Source organism: Lichenostomus cassidix, chromosome 6 (assembly GCF_008360975.1).
Source record: "Lichenostomus cassidix isolate B80296 chromosome 6, HeHo_3.0, whole genome shotgun sequence".
Classification (NCBI taxonomy): Eukaryota; Metazoa; Chordata; class Aves; order Passeriformes; family Meliphagidae; genus Lichenostomus; species Lichenostomus cassidix.
Genome location: NC_139487.1, coordinates 31,387,737 through 31,406,430, shown reverse-complemented (window position 1 = coordinate 31,406,430; position 18,694 = coordinate 31,387,737). Strand labels below are relative to the sequence as shown.

The 18,694-nt window shown below is 47.0% G+C and overlaps 1 protein-coding gene across 2 annotated transcripts in view; it reads right to left on the bottom strand.

The window, feature by feature from the left end:
• Positions 1-16,235, bottom strand: part of HK1 (hexokinase 1) — a 41,148-nt gene extending 24,913 nt beyond the window's left edge. Inside the window, exons 1-2 of one of the 2 annotated variants that reach the window (XM_085064327.1) lie at positions 16,155-16,235; positions 4,489-4,651 (exon numbers count right to left, since the gene is read on the bottom strand). In XM_085064327.1, coding sequence (XP_084920453.1) covers positions 4,489-4,651; positions 16,155-16,220 — 229 coding nt within the window. In that variant the 5' untranslated portion in view covers positions 16,221-16,235. Of the gene's footprint in view, positions 1-4,488; positions 4,652-11,187; positions 11,348-16,154 lie in introns of those variants that run through there. The other variant, XM_085064328.1, reaches the window with a different exon arrangement.
• Positions 16,236-18,694: the final 2,459 nt, after the last annotated feature.

Here is an 18,694-nt window from a genome sequence, read left to right as displayed (position 1 = left end):
AAGTTGGTGCAATGGCAATGCCAACCACCAGTGATACACAGGCAACTGCAATGAGGGTTTACCCAAAAAGAATCCAAAACAGTGGACAGTCTATATCCAGATCTCAGGAGAAAGCCAAAAGAGATATATAAAATAGAGATAGTAAAATGAAGGGATGCCAGACCACTGACAAGCAGCCTTTTGCTGTAAATAAACCTGTGTCATTTTGGCAAATAACAGTGAATGGTGGCTGCTCTAAAATCAACAAATTACACAGAGATGTAAATAAAGTAGGAACCACCCCTTATCTCATGCCCAGAAAAGCTGAGATTCATTGCAACCTGCAGACAGGTAAGTCAGAGAAACGTCAGCCTGAAGAAACAGTTCTGTACTGCTGCAGGTGTTACTCAGAAGTTGTGATGCCTTGCACAGAGCTCCTAACATCTGCCCAGGAGCCAGGCAAAGAGTTAGGGTACCTCCATCTCCCTCTGTTGTGGAGAAAACCTATGCCAATCCAGTACCCTCCAATCTCCATGAACTCCTGGGTGCAGTTCAGGCAACAGAGGTGTGTGTGGCCTGGCTATCTGAGGAATGACACCTTCTGCACCCCTGGAGAGCAAGGCAAACATATTTGACTGACCTGCTCGTGCTATCTCACCTTATCAATGAGGGAACAAAGACAGCGATCATCAAAGTTGGTGAAAAGGTAATATTTAGGGAAGCAGTGGGCACAACTTCTCACACAGGACTGTGTGTCCAGGCTGCAGTTAATCACCAGGGCTCTTTGCAAGCATTTGTGTCTGTGCCTGGCACTCCCAGGCTCACCAAGATTGTTCAGAGGGTAGCAAAGCAGAGGCACACGGCGTTTTCTACTTCCTTGTCAGCTATAACTTTCAGGCCATTCCTAACATCACAATTTTTCCACTTCTACCTAAATTCAAAGTGGAAAAACCTCTAGCAGCTGGGAAGATTGTTTTGACATGTTACCTCAAACACACTCAGCTCCCTGAGTGAGCCTTCTGACGCCAGACTGTCACCAAAATACCAGGTATGCAATTTATCCACAAGGATTTCCAGAGCCAGATTTGCCCCCTGAGACCACTCTGTCCAATCTCATATCAAAACTCCTAAAGTCTAACTTAGTGAGCTGTTCCTCCTCATCACCCTCATGCACCTCTGGGACCTTCACCCCACTCAGAAAAGTTGATGAACTGGACAAGGAATCCCTCAAGACAGGATCTCTAACAGAAACAGAACAAGAGAGGCAAAAACACAGTGCAAATGTCCTTACAGTTTTCCAAGGTTACAATGTAATATAGAAACAAGGCACTGTCATGTGAGGAACCACAAAGAGCAATAAACTCTATACAGAAAAACACAGCAAAATGACAGTGGGAGAAAACAACTTCTAATACACCTCCTAATTTTACTGCACTGCAATGCAACTTTTCCTTCTTGCTGCTCCAGACATGGGCAAACTCAGTTTGCCAAAGCACAGATCTTGTAGTGCTTCCCTGTTTCTGAGCAGCATGACTTTAAACACTGCTTTGCACCAGTACAAATGTCACTTAAAACATGGACATACCCAAATTGGAGATGCACTTCCCTTTATTTGGCTCAGCATAAAAAATTCATAATCCCCTTCACCTCAGCAAGTCCGGAAGTCAAACACTGACCACAGGTTTCTCATTAAGCCAAACACCTAAATAAGCTTTATCTTATGGGTATCGTCTGTTGAGTGCAAGCCATTACCTCCAGTAACTAATGGGAAAATCAACATTGGACCAGATGGCCCTTTTCAACCCTAAGTGTATACCTCAAACACACACTACACTTCAGAAATATCTTTCCTGTAAATAAATTAGCAGGTTAGGGTGTTTGATTTCCAGCACCATCAAGCTCATCGCAAGGTAAAAAAATTACTAAGAATAACCCTTCACACTTTAAAAGATCTCTGAACTAGAGTGTAAAGCTTTTTGCACGCAACTAGAGTTTAATTTTAGTGTACGTCAGGAATTAAACCCAAGTAGCAGCACTTAATCTGTGCTTGGTAACACCAAGGTGCAATGAAACCTGCTGTGAATTTATTCAGCCTTTGAAAGCATTTTGAATTAGCTTGAGGTACCATTCTGGGCATTGTGGACAGAAAAACCATGCAGCTTTTGTAAATTAAACAACTCTGAATGAAGGGAAAAAAAAAAACCTGCTAATATCAACACCTCCAGAATCTCCAGAATTATTGCTCACAAACTCCTTGTTGAAAAAGTACACAAGCACATATCTGAAACTAAACAACAGTATTTTTCTGAATAGTCAGCTCCCATAATAATAATCGGACTCAGAGGAAAGAGCTTACAAGGCAGTAATTAGAGACAGGCCAGAGAAAAGGGCAGGCTTTCAGCCTCTGGCTTTTACGGAGGGACAGCTGAAGGCAGAAATTGCCATCTTTGGGCACATCAACACAGCCACATCCATGAGGGCTCCCTGGAACCTTTTGGAGGAAGAGGGAAGGGGGCTCTGTGCCATGGCTGCATCTGTGCCATGGCTGGGCCAGACGTGACAGTCACATGGGTGAGTCAGGGAAAGAAATGCCACAACACCCCCCCCAGCAAATATTGCTCATACCTGGGGTGAGAGCATGACCTTCCAGGGAAAAAACAGAATGGTTCTGTGTGCTTTTCTAACACTTATCCAAAGAGGCTCTCACCACCTACACATACAGATCACCATTGACTTCTATAGAAATTGTACAGGGCAAAGCACTGCCTTGTTTTAATGCATGCTGCAAAGCACTGCCAGCAGTGTGCCCAACCTGGAGAGGCTGGCAGGAGCCAGGCAGGCACAGGATCAAGAACTGAGCGCCCTGTTCACAATACACAAAGTTCTTTTTTAAGTAGGTGTGTAATGCATCATCTGAAATTAATGCCTTGGCATACAGACACACCTATGCTCAGCCAGGGCTACCCACTGCTTTGGTTCATCCTCAGTCTCAGCAGTATTCAACAATCTCTCACACCTCTCTTGGCCATGTGCAAATCCACTTTTTCCTGTGCCATCTCTAAGTCTTCCCAGTTTGTATCATGGAACAATTTTCAAAATTATTTGACTGCAAGCAGGTCAGATTTGATACCCTGCAGAGCCTGACGAAGCCAGGAACTCAGGACAGGTCACTACTCAACTGAACTCAAAACAAACATGAATGAGAAAACAGATTTTGGAGGTGGTAAAAATGCTGGGATTCTACAAAAGCCCCCAAGTCACCTCACGTGCAAACACTTAGTGCAATGTCTGCCTGTGACCCAGCTGTGTGTGGCAGCTTCTGGCTTTCTCAATAGGCTGCAAATTTCAACACAACATTTCAACATAACAGCCAGCAACGCTAAATTAAGGGAAACACAGGATTAAAATACATTCGCCCTTTGGTCTCTTTCAGACAGCAGATTACATCTCAAGTAAAAAGCTTAGGATGACAGAAAGCAACAGCAAAGAAGAGCTATCAAAGAATTCCACCCGCCAGACAGCAGCACCAAGTTACACAAAGCACCTGGCCTCGTGTTCTTTCACCAACAAATTCTCGATTTTAACTCAGAAAAAAGAAAGCCTCAAAACAGGCAACTCTGTTATGGAATTTCTTCACAAAGGTAGGCACCAAACCACTTAATTTGTGGTAGGCACCACACTAGTTAACAAGTTCATGCTACATCAGAAGAAAACCCAGTGTTACTACTAAATAATAAACACTATTACATAATGTTTATAAATATATTTAGATACTCTATACATGGTATTTTTTACAGACAGCAAGTAATTTATACATGATAACAATAAGTAATAGAGGCAATCTTGATCTCAATGACCAACATAACATCTTTTTGATTTCTGATAGCAGTTTGTGCCACTTTTATCAGGTACAGTGGGCACAGAAGAAAAGTCCTACATCTGGATGGAAAAAGCTCAGCGCACCAGAGCAGCTTTGGAGCCACATGCTACAGCCTCCTCGAGTTCTGTGAGCTTCCCCTCAAGACAGTGTGGAAGAGGAAGCTACAAAATGCAAAATGAATGCCAGGAAACTCAAATTCAGCCCGCAACGGTTCACACTTCCACTGGGGAAAAAGAAGAGATGTTGAGGGAAACAGCAAATGACTAAAAGCCACCGCATTTGTTAAGACTCTAGGTCACAAGTGTGAACTGCATGAATCAAAAATCATTCTATGTATAGTATTGATTGTTGGCAGACAGGTTTCAGAGTGAATCTATTGACTAATAGTGAACAGACTGCTAGGAAGGGCCCTTCCATTGGCATCAAAACAGCTTTGACAAAGGAATCACAAAATCTTCCAGGATCTGCGGGAACAGACCTGCACACAGAGGGGAGGCTGCCTTTGAAATATTGTCTGGGCTTGCCAGGAAGTAAATCCCTCTTGTTCTTGGTAGCACACTGTGTATTTCTAACACATTTCCACAAAGCACACCATGTTTAATGTGGAAAACAAACACTCAGCTCCTTACCTGAACCGTCAGGAATGGACCTCACAAACGTGGGAAGCATCTTCACTGCGGCTGTTGGGTTAAAATCCCTGGAGAGGCCATTCTTCATCTCTCTCCTGAAGCGAGCCATAACATCCAACAGCGTTTCATCAGAGAGCCGCATGGCGTAAAGGTACTTATCAATCTGGGGAAAGACACACACCACCACGGAGTGAAAGGCTGCCCTGAGGTGCCCAAGTGGGGCTACACCTCTGTTAAATTGCAAGGTCAGTGCATAGCCCCAGCTCTGCCCTGGAGCTCTGGCCAAGCTGACAACACAGCCACATGCTTCATGCCTATTGTCTTCTGACTCAAAATAATGGAAAATATGTAAGTCTAGGACCTACTGAGGTGAGCTCCATCCTACGGCTTTTCCAAGGCACAACCCAGTCCCATATCACTTCACCTCCTCTTCTTCACACAAAATCATCCACCCACAGCCTCAGACCACTACCTCCAGCCCTTGTCCCACTTCTCAGCTCTCCTGACTGTCCATGAGCCAAACTGGAGCTAAAAATCCCTCTTTTGGCACCTTGTACCCGCTGGGTTGTTATGGGTGTCAGAGGTGCTTTGTGTTTAAAGCCTTACATTGGGAAGGACTTGTTACAGTAGCTTTGGGGCTACATCCCATGCTGAGAAATTATGTTCATGTAGCAGATCATTTTCCCTATCCCACTCCAAAGCTGTAACAGCCACAGGGTCTGGAGAGACAGAACTTAGATTTGGGCAGGTGGCACCTTCCTTCTCAAGACAAAACATCAGATAAAAATTTTTTTACTTATCCCTTGTGGCTTCCAATGACAGGAGCTTTCTTTACCTCCCTGGAAAAAGGAGGCACTCCTAATTTTCCAACAATATTGCTTTCCATAATATTACAACCACCTTCACTGTCAGGAAGACTGAGAGATGCTTTGATGCCTAAAAAAATACAACACGGCTTTGAGGAGTTCTTGCCAAACACACCTCCTACACCTTTTACCTCAGCTGCTGGTCTATTCTTGCCTTGCTCCTTCACCTGCCTTGGAAATTTGGTTCCGCAAATGGCTCAGACCGAAGCCACACCTTTAGGATCACTTTTGCTTGCAGCTTAGCAAGACTGAAAAAATAAAGCCCTGCCCATGTTTTCTGTCCTCAGCAAAACTGGAAAAGCCACCTCATTTTAAACCCCAGGCCAGCTCTGCGCCAAGGCTCCGTGTGTCTCCTTGGCTGCTCTGGGAGGAACACATGTCCAAGCTGGCATTATGTCTTACAAGACCAAGGCCACAATAAAACACTTGATGGGAAACATACATACACAAGTGCTCCACATACCAGGAACTTTGAGACAGGAAATGATGAATAATGCCCTTCACAAAAGAAATGCAATCAAAATGTCATTAAACCCTAAACTGACCATAAAACCAGCACCAATTTAATTGCTCATACAGAAAGTACTCCTGCCCATCCTACTCAAGGTCTCACCAAAGATAGTATCTCCCTAAGCCAGACACCACCCTGCCATGACCCAGCACTTACTTACTCAGATAAGGAGGAAGGCATGGATAGTGCTGCTGGGCACAGCTACCCAGCCTGATCCCGAGCCACAGAGCTGGGGTCCAGGCAAGCCTGGACCACAGGGGACACAGCCAGAGGCTGCACAAGCTGTGAACTCTCCAATGTCATTGCTTGCAGAGGAACAATACCATGATTGATAACACCACGATGAAATGAGACCATGCATTTTCCCCATGAACCGGTGACGTGACAGTGCAGGCGTACAGCTGAAGGGCAGAAGAGCTGAGCTCAGGTTGTCTGCAACAGAGGCCAAATGCAAGACCCCAGGGCAGCATTCCCACATCCCAGCTGTGTCCTGTGCCGCCCTCATGAGCTGACAGCCCCTTCACAGCAACAACCACAGCCAGTCGCTGGCATTATTTCCCTCCAAGCATAAAACCCTGGATGGGATGTGCCCTCTCTGCAGCCCCAAACACTGTGGGGATGGATGCAGAGGCTGGTGGCTGGCTGAGCAACAAGGTCTCTCCTTCATGGCAAACCCTGCCACGGTTTTTTTTAGCAGAGTGTGTAAAGCCATGATGTCAGAGGATACTCCCTTTTAAAGGAGGAGGGGAAACAACCTCTTTTTCAAGCTGAGTTTTCAGCAGCCCACGCTGCCGCTCAGAGGGATGATTCCCCAAATCTCCCAGTGAAAGCTGCGCTAAACATCATTCACAGTCAGACCTCACCGTGCAATTAATACACCCCTCTACAAAGCCCCACAGCAGCATCCTCCTCCCAAAACCAGGGCGGAAGGATTCCCGCTCACCGAAAGCCCTGTTGTGAACGCAGGTTGTGGCGTTTGCACAGTCAGGACTGACGAGCCCATTCTCCCCACCTCTGCCCCTGTGCTGCCCTCAGCAGCGAGGGAAAACGGGAGGGAGGGCTCTTTTTGCTCCCGTGAAAGACCAATGAGCGCTGCCAGCGCCCTTACATAATTGGGCTGGACCCTCCTGCACGCAGGGAGCATCGCTCCGAGGCCATCCATCCCCACCGCCGAGAGTCCCGGGGCGGGGACACTGAACCTCCGCTTGAACAGAATCACTCTTATGTGTTACAGCTTCCAAAACCACCGGGAGAAAAAAAAAAAAAACCAAAAGGCAGGTTTTTTTCTCCCAGACGGGAAAAGCGTTAGTCATTCCAGCAGTGTGGCAGCAAGGGAGTAAGTGCAGCCCTCCAAGGGAAAACTCCCAGCAGATAGCCATAAATAACTTGAGGCGGGGGGAGCCGGAGGCTGGATTATGGGATGGAGGTTTAATAACCCCCTGCTCCGCCTGCAATAAAAGCCGATCACAAAGCAAATCTCAGCCTTATGCACAGGAAAGCTGTGGAAAGGCTGGCCAGGTCAGACAGGAGCTGCCGGCAGCACCCAGGCAGACCCGGAGCCGCACTGAGGCTCCCAGGGGAGACAGGTGCCAGCCCTTCCCAGGGGATAGCAGAGGCCAGGAACAATTTTAGGCAGGCAGTTGTGTGGGCAAGGAGAAGGAAACGCTCCTTTATTTAGCTGCCACCTCAGAATCATCCCCCAAGGAAGGGCATCTTCTCAGAGTGCCACTACAGGAGTCCTCCAAAAGCTCAATCACTTTTTTTTTTCCTCTTTTTCTTAAAAAAAAACCCAAACAAACAAACAAAAAAAAAAACCCAAACAAAAAAAAAAAACAGGCAGAATCTGTGAGCAATTTTTTAAAAATAGGATTTCATCATCTGAACCACATTCATGTAGTTTTTCCTGGTCACATAGGAAAGACGCAGTTTGTACTGGGGGAAATGAAGTTTCTGAAAATCCAGCCACGGCAGCAGTTGTGAGTAAGTATAATGACACATGCAGCACTAAAAGTTTAAACCTAAGGGCCATTCCTTAAACACATGGCCTCATTCCCTGGGCACTGACAACAGCCAGTGGTACCCAAGAAGAGAGCACTCCCCCAACAATTTCAGAAATCATTAGCACCTATTTTACGGACACAGCCTTCATACCAAAACTCTTCACCATGAAAATATTTTTCCGCAGAGCTAATCATACTCCTTTCAGCATGAGGAAGATTCATCAGGAGCCAAGGCATGTTAAAACAAGTAGTTTAGACATTTTGAAATTGTTTGTGCTTACTTATGATGTATCAGATTGGTTCCTAAAAAGCCTTTATAGGGGCGGGTCACTGATACAGTGCTGTTCTTGATACTAGGTGTTACATTTTATACTCCATTCCATCACATTTTTTTCAAGATTAAACAACAACTAAATGTTACTCCTGGATTGCAAGATCTTTTTCTTCACTGAGGTAAGACAACCAAAACATTTTGTTCCCCTGACAGACAGAAACCAGGCAACACCTAGAGGCTCCCTTTGCTGGGGCCAGCTCCTGCAGGTACAAACCTGTTGGAAACAAAAGGCAGTTTTACAAAGCCCTCCTGCACACAGGCCAGTGGCACAGATGCCAGGGAGGCTCCATGACTCCCTTATCCCTCAGGATGGGAGTCAGCCCTTTAGAGAAATCAGGGCCTCAGTTCAGTTCATTACAAGTCCCCTGTCTCAGCAAGGATTCTGAGCTCCTGCTGCTGTCCCCGGAACGTCACAAATATTCAGGGAACAGATGTTTGCAAAAACACCTGGACAATTTAAGCTGCTTGGACCACACGTGCATTTATAAAGCACAGGGCATCACACATTGCCAGCTTGCTGCTGCGCACTAAGGTGACATGGAAGTGCCATTACGAGTGGTTTCACTGGAAAATGCTCCCTTGCAGGGGACACAGGATTCATGCAATGAACAACCCCTTCTCCTTCAGTGCTACACATCCACCCTGCCTACTCCTCCTGCTTGCCACGACTCCTCTTGAGAAACATTCCAACAACTACAAAATTTGAAAAAAATCATACCGGAACTTAAGAGGGTACATAGAAATCCAGCATAACCAGTACAGAAGCACTAGTTCTTAGACACAGGGTATCCCCAAGGTCTGAAACCACCAGCCCCCTCCATGCCCCTCACCAGGCTTCCCACTGTAGAAACGCAGCTGCAGAGCATTAGTGCTACACAGAGATGGGAATTCAAAAAAAGATGGAAAACAAGTCACAAGAGAGGAAGAATGTTCACCCTTGGCTCATGAGTACTTTTAACCTGTTCACACCCCTCCTGTGACCCACAGCAGCATCCTGAAGGTGACCTGCCACCTGTGCCACCGGACGCTGAGCCGATGGCTGTGATGGACCAGGGAGGCAGAGGAGCAGCCAGGCATCCAGGAGCCCCACGGGGCAGCACGGAGAGCAGGAACAACGCCTTGGTTGGCAGCCCTCAGCCACAGGCACGTACCAGCAGAAAGTGCTGCTCTTCCGGAAGCAGAGGAGAGGGAGGGACCTGAAATGAAGCCATGCAGGCACGTATCCCTAGAAGCAGCACACTGATGGAGCACAGACCTCACAAGCAGCAAGCTGAGATGGAGCAAGAGCACTTTCACCCCACGCAGAACCAGGGAGTGGAGCCCACCAGCCGCGAGGAGCTGCGGGGCACACAGGGCCTCTGGCCGCCACGGACACCCTCCCTGCAGGACGGCCAAAAGCGAGGAGGCTCAATATCCGTTCCAAAAGGATACAAACAGGAAAAGATGTCTTACATCCTCCAAAAACAGTAGCCTGCGCATTTTTTCCCTTTTAAATTGGGGTTTATTTTTTTCTTTACTTTTCCAGCCAAAACCAGATTGATCCATAAGAATACTTTACAGCTGCCTGGCAAAACGGTTTCCCAGACAATAGCAGCCCCATGGTGCCAAACTAGCCTGCAATAAATAACCCCCAGAACACCACAGTTTCCCTGTGACTGCATGCTCCCCCGTCCCTTCCCCACAGCCTTTCTGCTGCTGTTTGGCCACCACACACACTTGTGCTTATCTTGGCTTCCTAAATATAACACACAAAGTGAGACAGAGAAGGCCTGACCCAGGCATGCACGCCTGGCACCAGCACTCACAAATCGTCCAGGAAAAGGAACATAGTGGGCCCGGAGAGCAGGGAGAGCGAGCCACGTACGTGGGGCCAGGAGGTGCAGAACGCTGCAGGCTGAGCACAGCCTCTGGCTCCTCGCGAGAGCCGCTGGGCAGAAAAGCAAAAGACCTAAAGCACGGAAGGAGATGTGGAAAACACGGGGAGCTGTCTCATGGTTTCTCCAAGAGAGGAGTGGGCATGGGTCAGCATGTCTTGAGTGGGGCAGGACAGATCACCCACACTGTAGAGCTGAGGTCTCCCCAGGCACAGTCAGAAGCCCAAAAGAGATGAGGTGCTCTCCTCTTGCTGGGGAGATTCCCAAGTCCCAAAAAGACTACAAATCAGTACTACTAATGCTGTCATTGAAGCTTTCCAAAAATATTTTAGGGATGCCTTCAGCCACGCACCCAGGTGGGTCACACAGCACTGCCGGAGGAGGTGACAGAGGGGGAGCCTCTGTTTCCTGACGTCAGCCCAGCTCATCGACATTTGCAATTGTTTTCCCAATTTGTGTGCCCACATCCTATCCCCAGGCTCCCTGCTCCCTACAGCTCTGCAATATACTCAGCCAGGACTAACTGCCATGTTTTTATTTATCCTGTGCTCCGCACCCTTTTCCTTGTGGCAGTGCTCAATCCCAGGGCTGTACCAACCACATAGCAGCAACCACTTAATGCTGAAGGAAAAGAAGCCTATGGAAATGCTTCTTTTTGAGCACAACTGACAACCATTTCCTGTAAATTCCAAACCTGCAGCGGCACATAATTCAAAAACTACCTATTCCTAGCCTGGTAGAGTGGAGATGTTCACAAGCACTCTTGGAAAAAAAGGGGAAATCCCCTCTTCCAGGGATGCTGGTGCCTTCTAAAACCAGGAGAAGCCGTCACCCCCACCCCTCACTGCCAAAGCCTCCCAGGTCCTGCTTGACCGGCCGCTGTGCATCCATCACCCACACCCCACTCCCATCTCCACCGGCGATGCTCGGGAGCGCTTAAACCCGGGGTTATCCCTCCTTTCTCCCGCAGCTGGGTGGCTCCGGGGACAAAGCAGCAAAACCAACGTGTGGAAAAAAAAACAAATTAAAATATTTTTTAAATCAAAAATAAAATAAATTTTTAAAAAGCGGTGTGGGCGGGGGGCGGCCCTCGGCCGGGGGATGTCCATCTAACCTTTTTGACCTGGTCCTCCTTCAGCTCCGTGAAGTAGTAGGCCAGGAGCTGGGCGGCGATCATCCTGCCGGCTGCAGCGGCGGCTCCGCGCACGCAGCGATGCTGGGCCCGGGGATGGCCGCGCCGAGCCGAGCCGAGCCGAGCGCCGCCCCTTCCTCCTCCTCCTCCTCCTCCAGGCCGGCCCTGGCCCCAGCCCTGGCTGCAGCCCCGCCCGGCGGGACGTGCCGGGCGCGCATCGCGGAGCCGCTCGGCGCTGTTCCCGGCCCGGAGAAGGAGGAGGGCAATGCCCTGCCGTACCCCAGAGGGTCTTTGCAGCAGCCATGGAGACGGGCTGCTGAAGGCTTCCCTGGGAAAAAAAATGAAAAGGAAAAAACAAACAAACAAAAAACCTTCTTGGTGGCCAAGAAGGTCTGTGCCAGGAGTAGTGTGGGCAGCAGGACCAGGGAAGTGATTCTCCCCATGTACTCAGCGCTGGTGAGGCCACACCTCGAGTGCTGTGTGCAGTTCTGGGCCCCTGAATTCAGGAAGGACAGTGAGGTGCTGGAGTGTGTCCAGAGAAAGGCAACGGAGGTGAGGAAGGGTCTGAAGCACAAATCTGATGAGGAGCTGCTGAGGGAGCTGGGGTGTTGAGCCTGGAGAAAAGGAGGCTCAGGGGTACCTTCTGACTCTCCACATCTCTCTGATGGAGAGGGCTGCTTCCCCCACGTGTGCTGCCCACAGTTCTGCCACGCTGGAGCACATTCCCCAGCACCCCAAGGTGACATCCACCGCCAGGAGGGCTCTGAGGGCTCACACACAAATAGTCACACAGTGCCCCTCCAAAAGCTAAAGCCCAGATGTGAGGTGGCACATGTCAGCAGCCCACGGGGCTCTTGCCTGCACCCTGTCCATCCACAGGAACAGGAACACACACCCATGCAAACGGTAGTGATGCTGGAGGCACGATTTGCATACAGATTGGCTGCCACAGTCTAAGTGATTAAAAACCTGCTCCTTGAGTTTCCGGCTTCCTTTTCAGTGCTACTTTAATTAAATGGTTTTGCTGGCCAAAATCAAGAGCTGCTTTGGCAGACACATCCTCCTTCAGACTGCCCTAGTCACTGCAGGCAGGGTGGGCAGGATTTCCTTCTCTGTCTCCAAGCTCAGAGAGATTTTCATGAAGCGTTTCACTGCCCTGCACATGTTACTCCTGCTTGTTTGCTTGGCAAGCTGAGGAGCAAACCCACCCGTGCTCCCCGGTGCAGCCAGCCTGCCTTGCTGCAGGCACAGCGGCAACGCCCTGCCACCAGAACAGCTGGAGCTCACGGGTGGCACAGGGACATGGGGCTGAGCTGAATCATCCCAGGGTCCAGCAACGTCACCCAATCCCTTATGCAGACTGACCAAGCTCTCCCTCACATATAATTCACTGCTCAGTCACGCTCCTCCTCTTCTGCTGGTCAGAAACTATCTTTAATTCCCAGCCAGGCTTGCTCCTGTTTTCAATCCATCTGTTAACTGCTAAGCCTTGTCTTTCATCTGAAATCACTTTCCTCGCTCTCGGGTGTTCGCTTTCTATAAATACACTGAAAGTAACCCTACACATTCTTAGCTTTTGCTTCACTAGATAAGACAGTCTTAGCTCTTTTTGGTCTGAATGCTGCTCAATTGCCACAGGTTTTATGTTAGTGGAGCTGCCTCTACATGAGGTTTACAAGCGCTACTATCTGTCCCCTCCAGCTCAGACACCCTAAACACCACCTACATACACAATACTCCCCTCAGTTACCTTGCTGCAGGAATGTTTATTCATTTAAAACACTTGGACAGAAGCTCAAATTGTTTTCAACTAATCTTTGACCAAATGAAAGGAATTCAAAGCATCCCCTCTGGCTCTCAAGGAATTTGAATCAGACAACTAAAATACTCAAAGTGGTCTTCTCTTTAACAGGACACAGGTTGTAAAACATGCAAGAGGAGGATGTTTGTTTTCTTTGTCTGCCAAAATTGTGACTTGGAAGTGAATTGAGAATGTCATAGATCATTAAAGTGGCCTTTGACTCCCCTGATCATTTGTATTATAACATATTTCCAAACTCAGAAACAAGTCTCAGGTTTCCTGTAAGCTACAAGAAGAAAAAATTAAGTTCAAAACATCACTAGACAAGCTCTCTTGTGCAATGAAAATAAAACCTGCACACATCACACCCCTTCAAATAAATTAAAGAATTAAGTATACACTGGAGCAGGAGGTGGTTCATGTGACAAAGTCGAAAGCAGTTAGGGGTTGGTTAAACAAGTATTGCAAATAATTGGGTTTGTCTTCAGTTGTTGAGCATGGCACTCAGGAAAAATGAATTTGACAGAGTAAAAGCCACTAAAGAAAATGTAAGAGTCTATCTAAGGCAAAGTAGCTGCAATATATAAACGGGAGGTATTTTTAAACTGCTCTGTGCAAGGATAAGAGCGCGTGACCAGCTTTGATGCTGTAACCAGCACTGCGATGAATGAGTTTTCCTCCTGCCAGAGAGCTGGAAGGGCAGCCAAATATCCCTGTGGACACCCCAACCCTTGGCAAGCCCTCCTTGCATTGCCAGGCCAGCAGTGAGCACACAGGTGTTATTTGGGGGGGCTCTGGGAGGAGCTGTGCACAGACTGGCAGGCAGGAGCAACCAGCTCTTCACCTCTGCCTCCGTGAGTCTCGTACTGCCTTAGCATCGAGCCCTGGGTTTTCCCTTCTGCTTTACTGGAAGGGATCAATTCAGCAGCCAATTAATTACCAGCACCTCACGTACTCTGCCAGGCATCCAGCAGGCTATTTTGAAAGCCACTGTCCTTTAAGATAAATTACTGGAGGCTGAACGTGACACCTGATGACTTGCAGCTATTTTGATTGCGCTCTAATCTTATTGTTCCCATTTAGCGCTACCCAAGTGTTTCAACTGACTGAAGTAATTCTGCGAATCAGCTCTCCTGGATGTGGGTTAGATTTTTTCCCCCCTTTGCCTATTTCTTCAATAAATGTTCACTGCTCTATACAATGCTCTGCATTCCAATTGAACTATACAATGCGGGGATTTTTTTTCTTTAAATCTTACCACATAGTTTTGATGTACACAGTTGATAGATGCTTCCTATTTTTGTAAGGAAAAAATAAAGTTATAGTTGTGTTTGATGGGGGTTTTTTAAGTGTCTGGAAAATGCTCAATCCCTTGTCCCCCCACTGCATTTTTCTTTCACAGTTTTCAAAGCAAAGTGAAAGAAAGCAGCATCTCTAATAAACAGCAAGTTCCCGGTTCATGAGAGCAGCTCTGACTAATGAGGGAAAGCTCCCATTCCAGGGTAGGAAACCAAGTGCTTGCACAGAAGGAGTCAGCATTGATTTGTGCTGAACTTAGTGCAGAAGCCACTAAGAAAATCTAAAAGCAGCAGAGATATCCGTTTGATGAGCAATTCAGTTGAACAAGGTTAAACACATTATGCAATTTCACCTTGCCAGGAGGGACAGCAAACAGGCAGTAGTACCACATAGCCAGCCAGGATGCTTCCTCTCATGGTTTCCCTATGAAGGAACCAAATTAGCTAGGAATGCCTAGGAATTAGCTAGGAAGGAGGAAAGCTCATTCCATGCACAGGAAAGGCCACTCCATGTGCAGACAGAGCAGTGCACACTTAGAAAGTGGTTTTACACTCCTGGTACAGCACTCCAGGAGTATATTTCCAAAAGATGTTTTAGGCACAGAGACTAAGAAGGGGTTCTGATTTTACATCTGTGCCAAGGAAAGCAATGACTATTCCAGTTTTCTGACTCAGCTTGGTCCCTGCACTAGTTAAACATTTTTCCCATTGAAGTGAGAACTGCTGCATCGTGCAAACACTTTTTATAGTGCATTATAGTAAGTCATTATTGCAGCTCATATACCTATAAAGCAGACCACACACCAACAAATTCAGTTTGTAAAGCAATAGAAGGGCGTTGATTAAGGGGATGAACCCAATGTCAATGAACTGCCTTTCCTGACTGGAAGGTGAAGCATTTGTTTCATTTCACAGAACATTTCTCGACTCCAGAAAACTGAAATGAGCCCAAATGCAGATTTCTTGTATGTACTAAATCTCCAGTGCTAGTAAACAATGTTAAAAGAAATTATGCTGAAAAAAAGGCAAAATATAGAGTGCAAACTGGTTTGAAATTTCAAAAGGGGTAAATTTAAAGTATTTTCAGTTGTTCAATTCAATTCTTATCTTCAGAAGAGGCAGTTCAATACCAGTTAAAGGATGGCTGCATAACCAGCAACTCACTTAAGTGATAAGGCAGGTACAATGATGCAAACAAGGAAAAGTAACCTAATTTACTGTACTATATAGAGACAGCTAAAATCTGCTTTCAGCTCCTCACAGATCATTGAGCTCGTTTGTCAAAGTTTATCTCTAACACACCCACTGTGTGGGAAGACTTAAAAAAACAAAGCCAGTCCTTCAGCCCTGCAAAAAGCAGTTAACCTCAGCAAACAGCTGGTTTCTGTGCACTGCTGTGCACTGTCCCAAGAATTTTTGAATGGCAGAGTCCAGATCAGTGCCCTTGAACGACAGTGCACCTTTGCTATGTGAGCAGTAAATTCATAACGAAGAGCATGTACTTCCAGCATAGGGAACATGACCTGCCCCTCTCTTTTGGCTTTCCACTAACACCAAACAAGGTGACACCTCTCAACTCAGGCTAAGAGGCCAGGTTCCACTAAGGATACACCTTTCTCCTTGATCCGGCATTTGATGCGAGCAAAAATCAGTTTGTATCACAAGTCCCAGACCCACAGAGGTGCCGGCCTGAATTGCTGAGGCTTCAGATTTGTGCTCCTTTTCCAGCAAGACCCAGTGTAAGGGACTCTCTTTCAAGGCCAGTTAATATTCTCAAAACATGGACCTCTCCTCACTAAGTCAAGGACCTCGACCCTTTAGCTCAGAAGGGAAGTGAATCAAGTACTTACTGGACACAATGGGGAACAGCAGGAGCCAGGAACATCCACAGCATTCTGCTCCTTCCGTGTGGCCATAGCAGGAGCACCACCTGCTACGTCACATGGTCATCACAGGGGGCTGTCAACAAAAAAAGAGGCAGAACTGTAGGTTTTCACATCTCCCTCCACAGCCTCAAGATGTCTCTGAAAACTATACACTCCACAGACAGGTGCTCTCTTAAAAGCCCATCCAGTAGCTGGGATACAGCAGACACACACTCACTGTTAACATCACCCCGAGACAGAGAGGAAATTTGGGATATATGGGCTATGGACCACAAGCCTGACCCAGAAGAATGGTGGAAATGGGGAACATGTTGGCAAAGCACTGGCCCATGCATAGCTCCAAGATACAGCGGTGCCATGGGATTCCTGCCACACACAGGGAAGGGGGGCTTAGCAAGCAAATGTTCAATAAAACACCAGAGTCCTGTTAACAGTTTGTTATTCTAATTAAAAGAACCCACAAAGCCTTGAAAAAAATATTCACATTAAAAATCAGTACAAGAAGACAGTCACAGATGCTGCTGGACTTGCAGCTAAGCATCATCCAGGAGCAACTGCAGACTTTGAGCTGCTCTGTAATAATCTTGTGACACATTTTCTTTTCTTTTTCTTGCTAAAGTCCAAAGCTGTCTTAACAGAGGCTGGAGGCAAACAGCACCTCTGAGCAAAATTTTGGCTTCTTCAACTTTACAGGCTGTTGTCATGAAATATTTTAGAGTGGAACCAGAAACCCAGTGAGGTCAGCCCAGGCCAGGTCCTGGGGCATCTACTTGGCCTATTTGGGGTTGTCCTATCTCTCTACCCCAACATTTCTTCCCTCAAGCCACTCTGGCTCTCTCAGGTATTTTGGGGTGACAGTGGGAGATGGGACAGGTATCCATACTGGTGGATAGCAGTACACACTGGTAACACTTCTACACTGGGGAAAGCATTGCATTAATTTTGTCTTTGTTTCTCACCATCCAAATCTATTTTAATTAATATTCCCCAAGTGGAATCAGTTTTCCCCATTATGGAGATTGGTGAGCCATGTCCCATCCTTTTGTCCACCCATAAGTTTCTTCCCTGTTCTCGCTCAGGAAGAGACTGCAGGCAGGCTGGGTGAGTGTCAGGCAGCCAGACACAGTCAACCTGCCACACCAGGTCAAATACAAATCCAGAAGAGATTCTGGACACCTATCCTCATTCTCAGATTTTCAGACACAAAAATAAAAGTAGAGCTGGAATAAAAAATTTTCAAAAACTCATCTATGTCTCAGAAAGCAAGTTCTTGTTTTAATCAATTAGGTTTCTCCATCCCTCTGACCCATTCCTGGTAGAACATCTGAGAGTCTGACTTCACAATATAGCTACAAAAGATGGGTGATAGACACTATATATGTGTGTATATATACATATACATATATATGTGTGTATATATATATACACATATATATACACACACATACACATATATATAAGCTTTTCTTGTCAGTTCAGTGCTTTAAATAGGGAACCCAGCTCTATTGACTTCCTGGTCAACAGCTCTGCCCCCAGATTGCAGCTGTGGTCCCAGTACTTGCTGCAGCAAGAGATAACCCCATACTGTTTGTCCTTCCGTTTCCTCCATGAAGAAGATACAATTTTTAGCAAAAGTATCCTCACAAGAGCCCCTGTACCTTAAGCCACTACAACTCACCTCCCTGGCTCCTTTGACAGCTGCTGAGTTCACCAGTCCTGTCTGGGACCTGACCCAGCATCGACAGACCCATGGGCATCCCCAGCAGGATATTCCTACTCTGACATTTGACATTGATACAAACAAATGTTTTAATCACAAGTTTTATCTATAACCTTGTTTTGGGCAGATTACAGCAACAACAGCCTGTGGCTATCAGTCAACATTCAGACCCAGAAAATACCCTCAGCTGTTTTATCACCTGCCCTCAGTATCAGATGCTGCAGATCCAGGTCACCAGCATGAAGCTGCTGGGATGCAGGTGTGGCACAGGTGAGGAGCTCTCATGCTTTTCAGTATCAGGGCTCCCCTGGTTGGTGGGATGAGCACCCTCCTTGCAGAGCTTTGTCAGCATCCCAAGTAGCCTTAAGGGGACTTTTTCCTCGCTCTACAGCACTGCATGTTCAGAACAGCAGGGTTTGACTTGGGCTCTTAAACTTTGACCAGAGCTGGGACAATAAATCTGAACGACTTCCAACTGCACAAGAGGAATTTGCTCAAAAAAAACCCCGAATTTTTCACATACCCTTGGCTTTATCAGGAGAGCAGTCTGGGCAGTAAGACACAACCACCAGCACAAACAGGATCCCAAATATATTTGAAAAGCAAAAGAGCCTCTCTGCAGTCGAATGACGATGGTGCTTCATTTGGATCTGCTTTCCAAACACTTCCACAGCACCCCCTTCCAATCACAACATGCCACTTTGAAATGCCAGTATCACTTAGCTCCTGAGCCTATTAGACCATGAAGCAATAAACCCAGAGAAACAAAAATAACCCAGATACC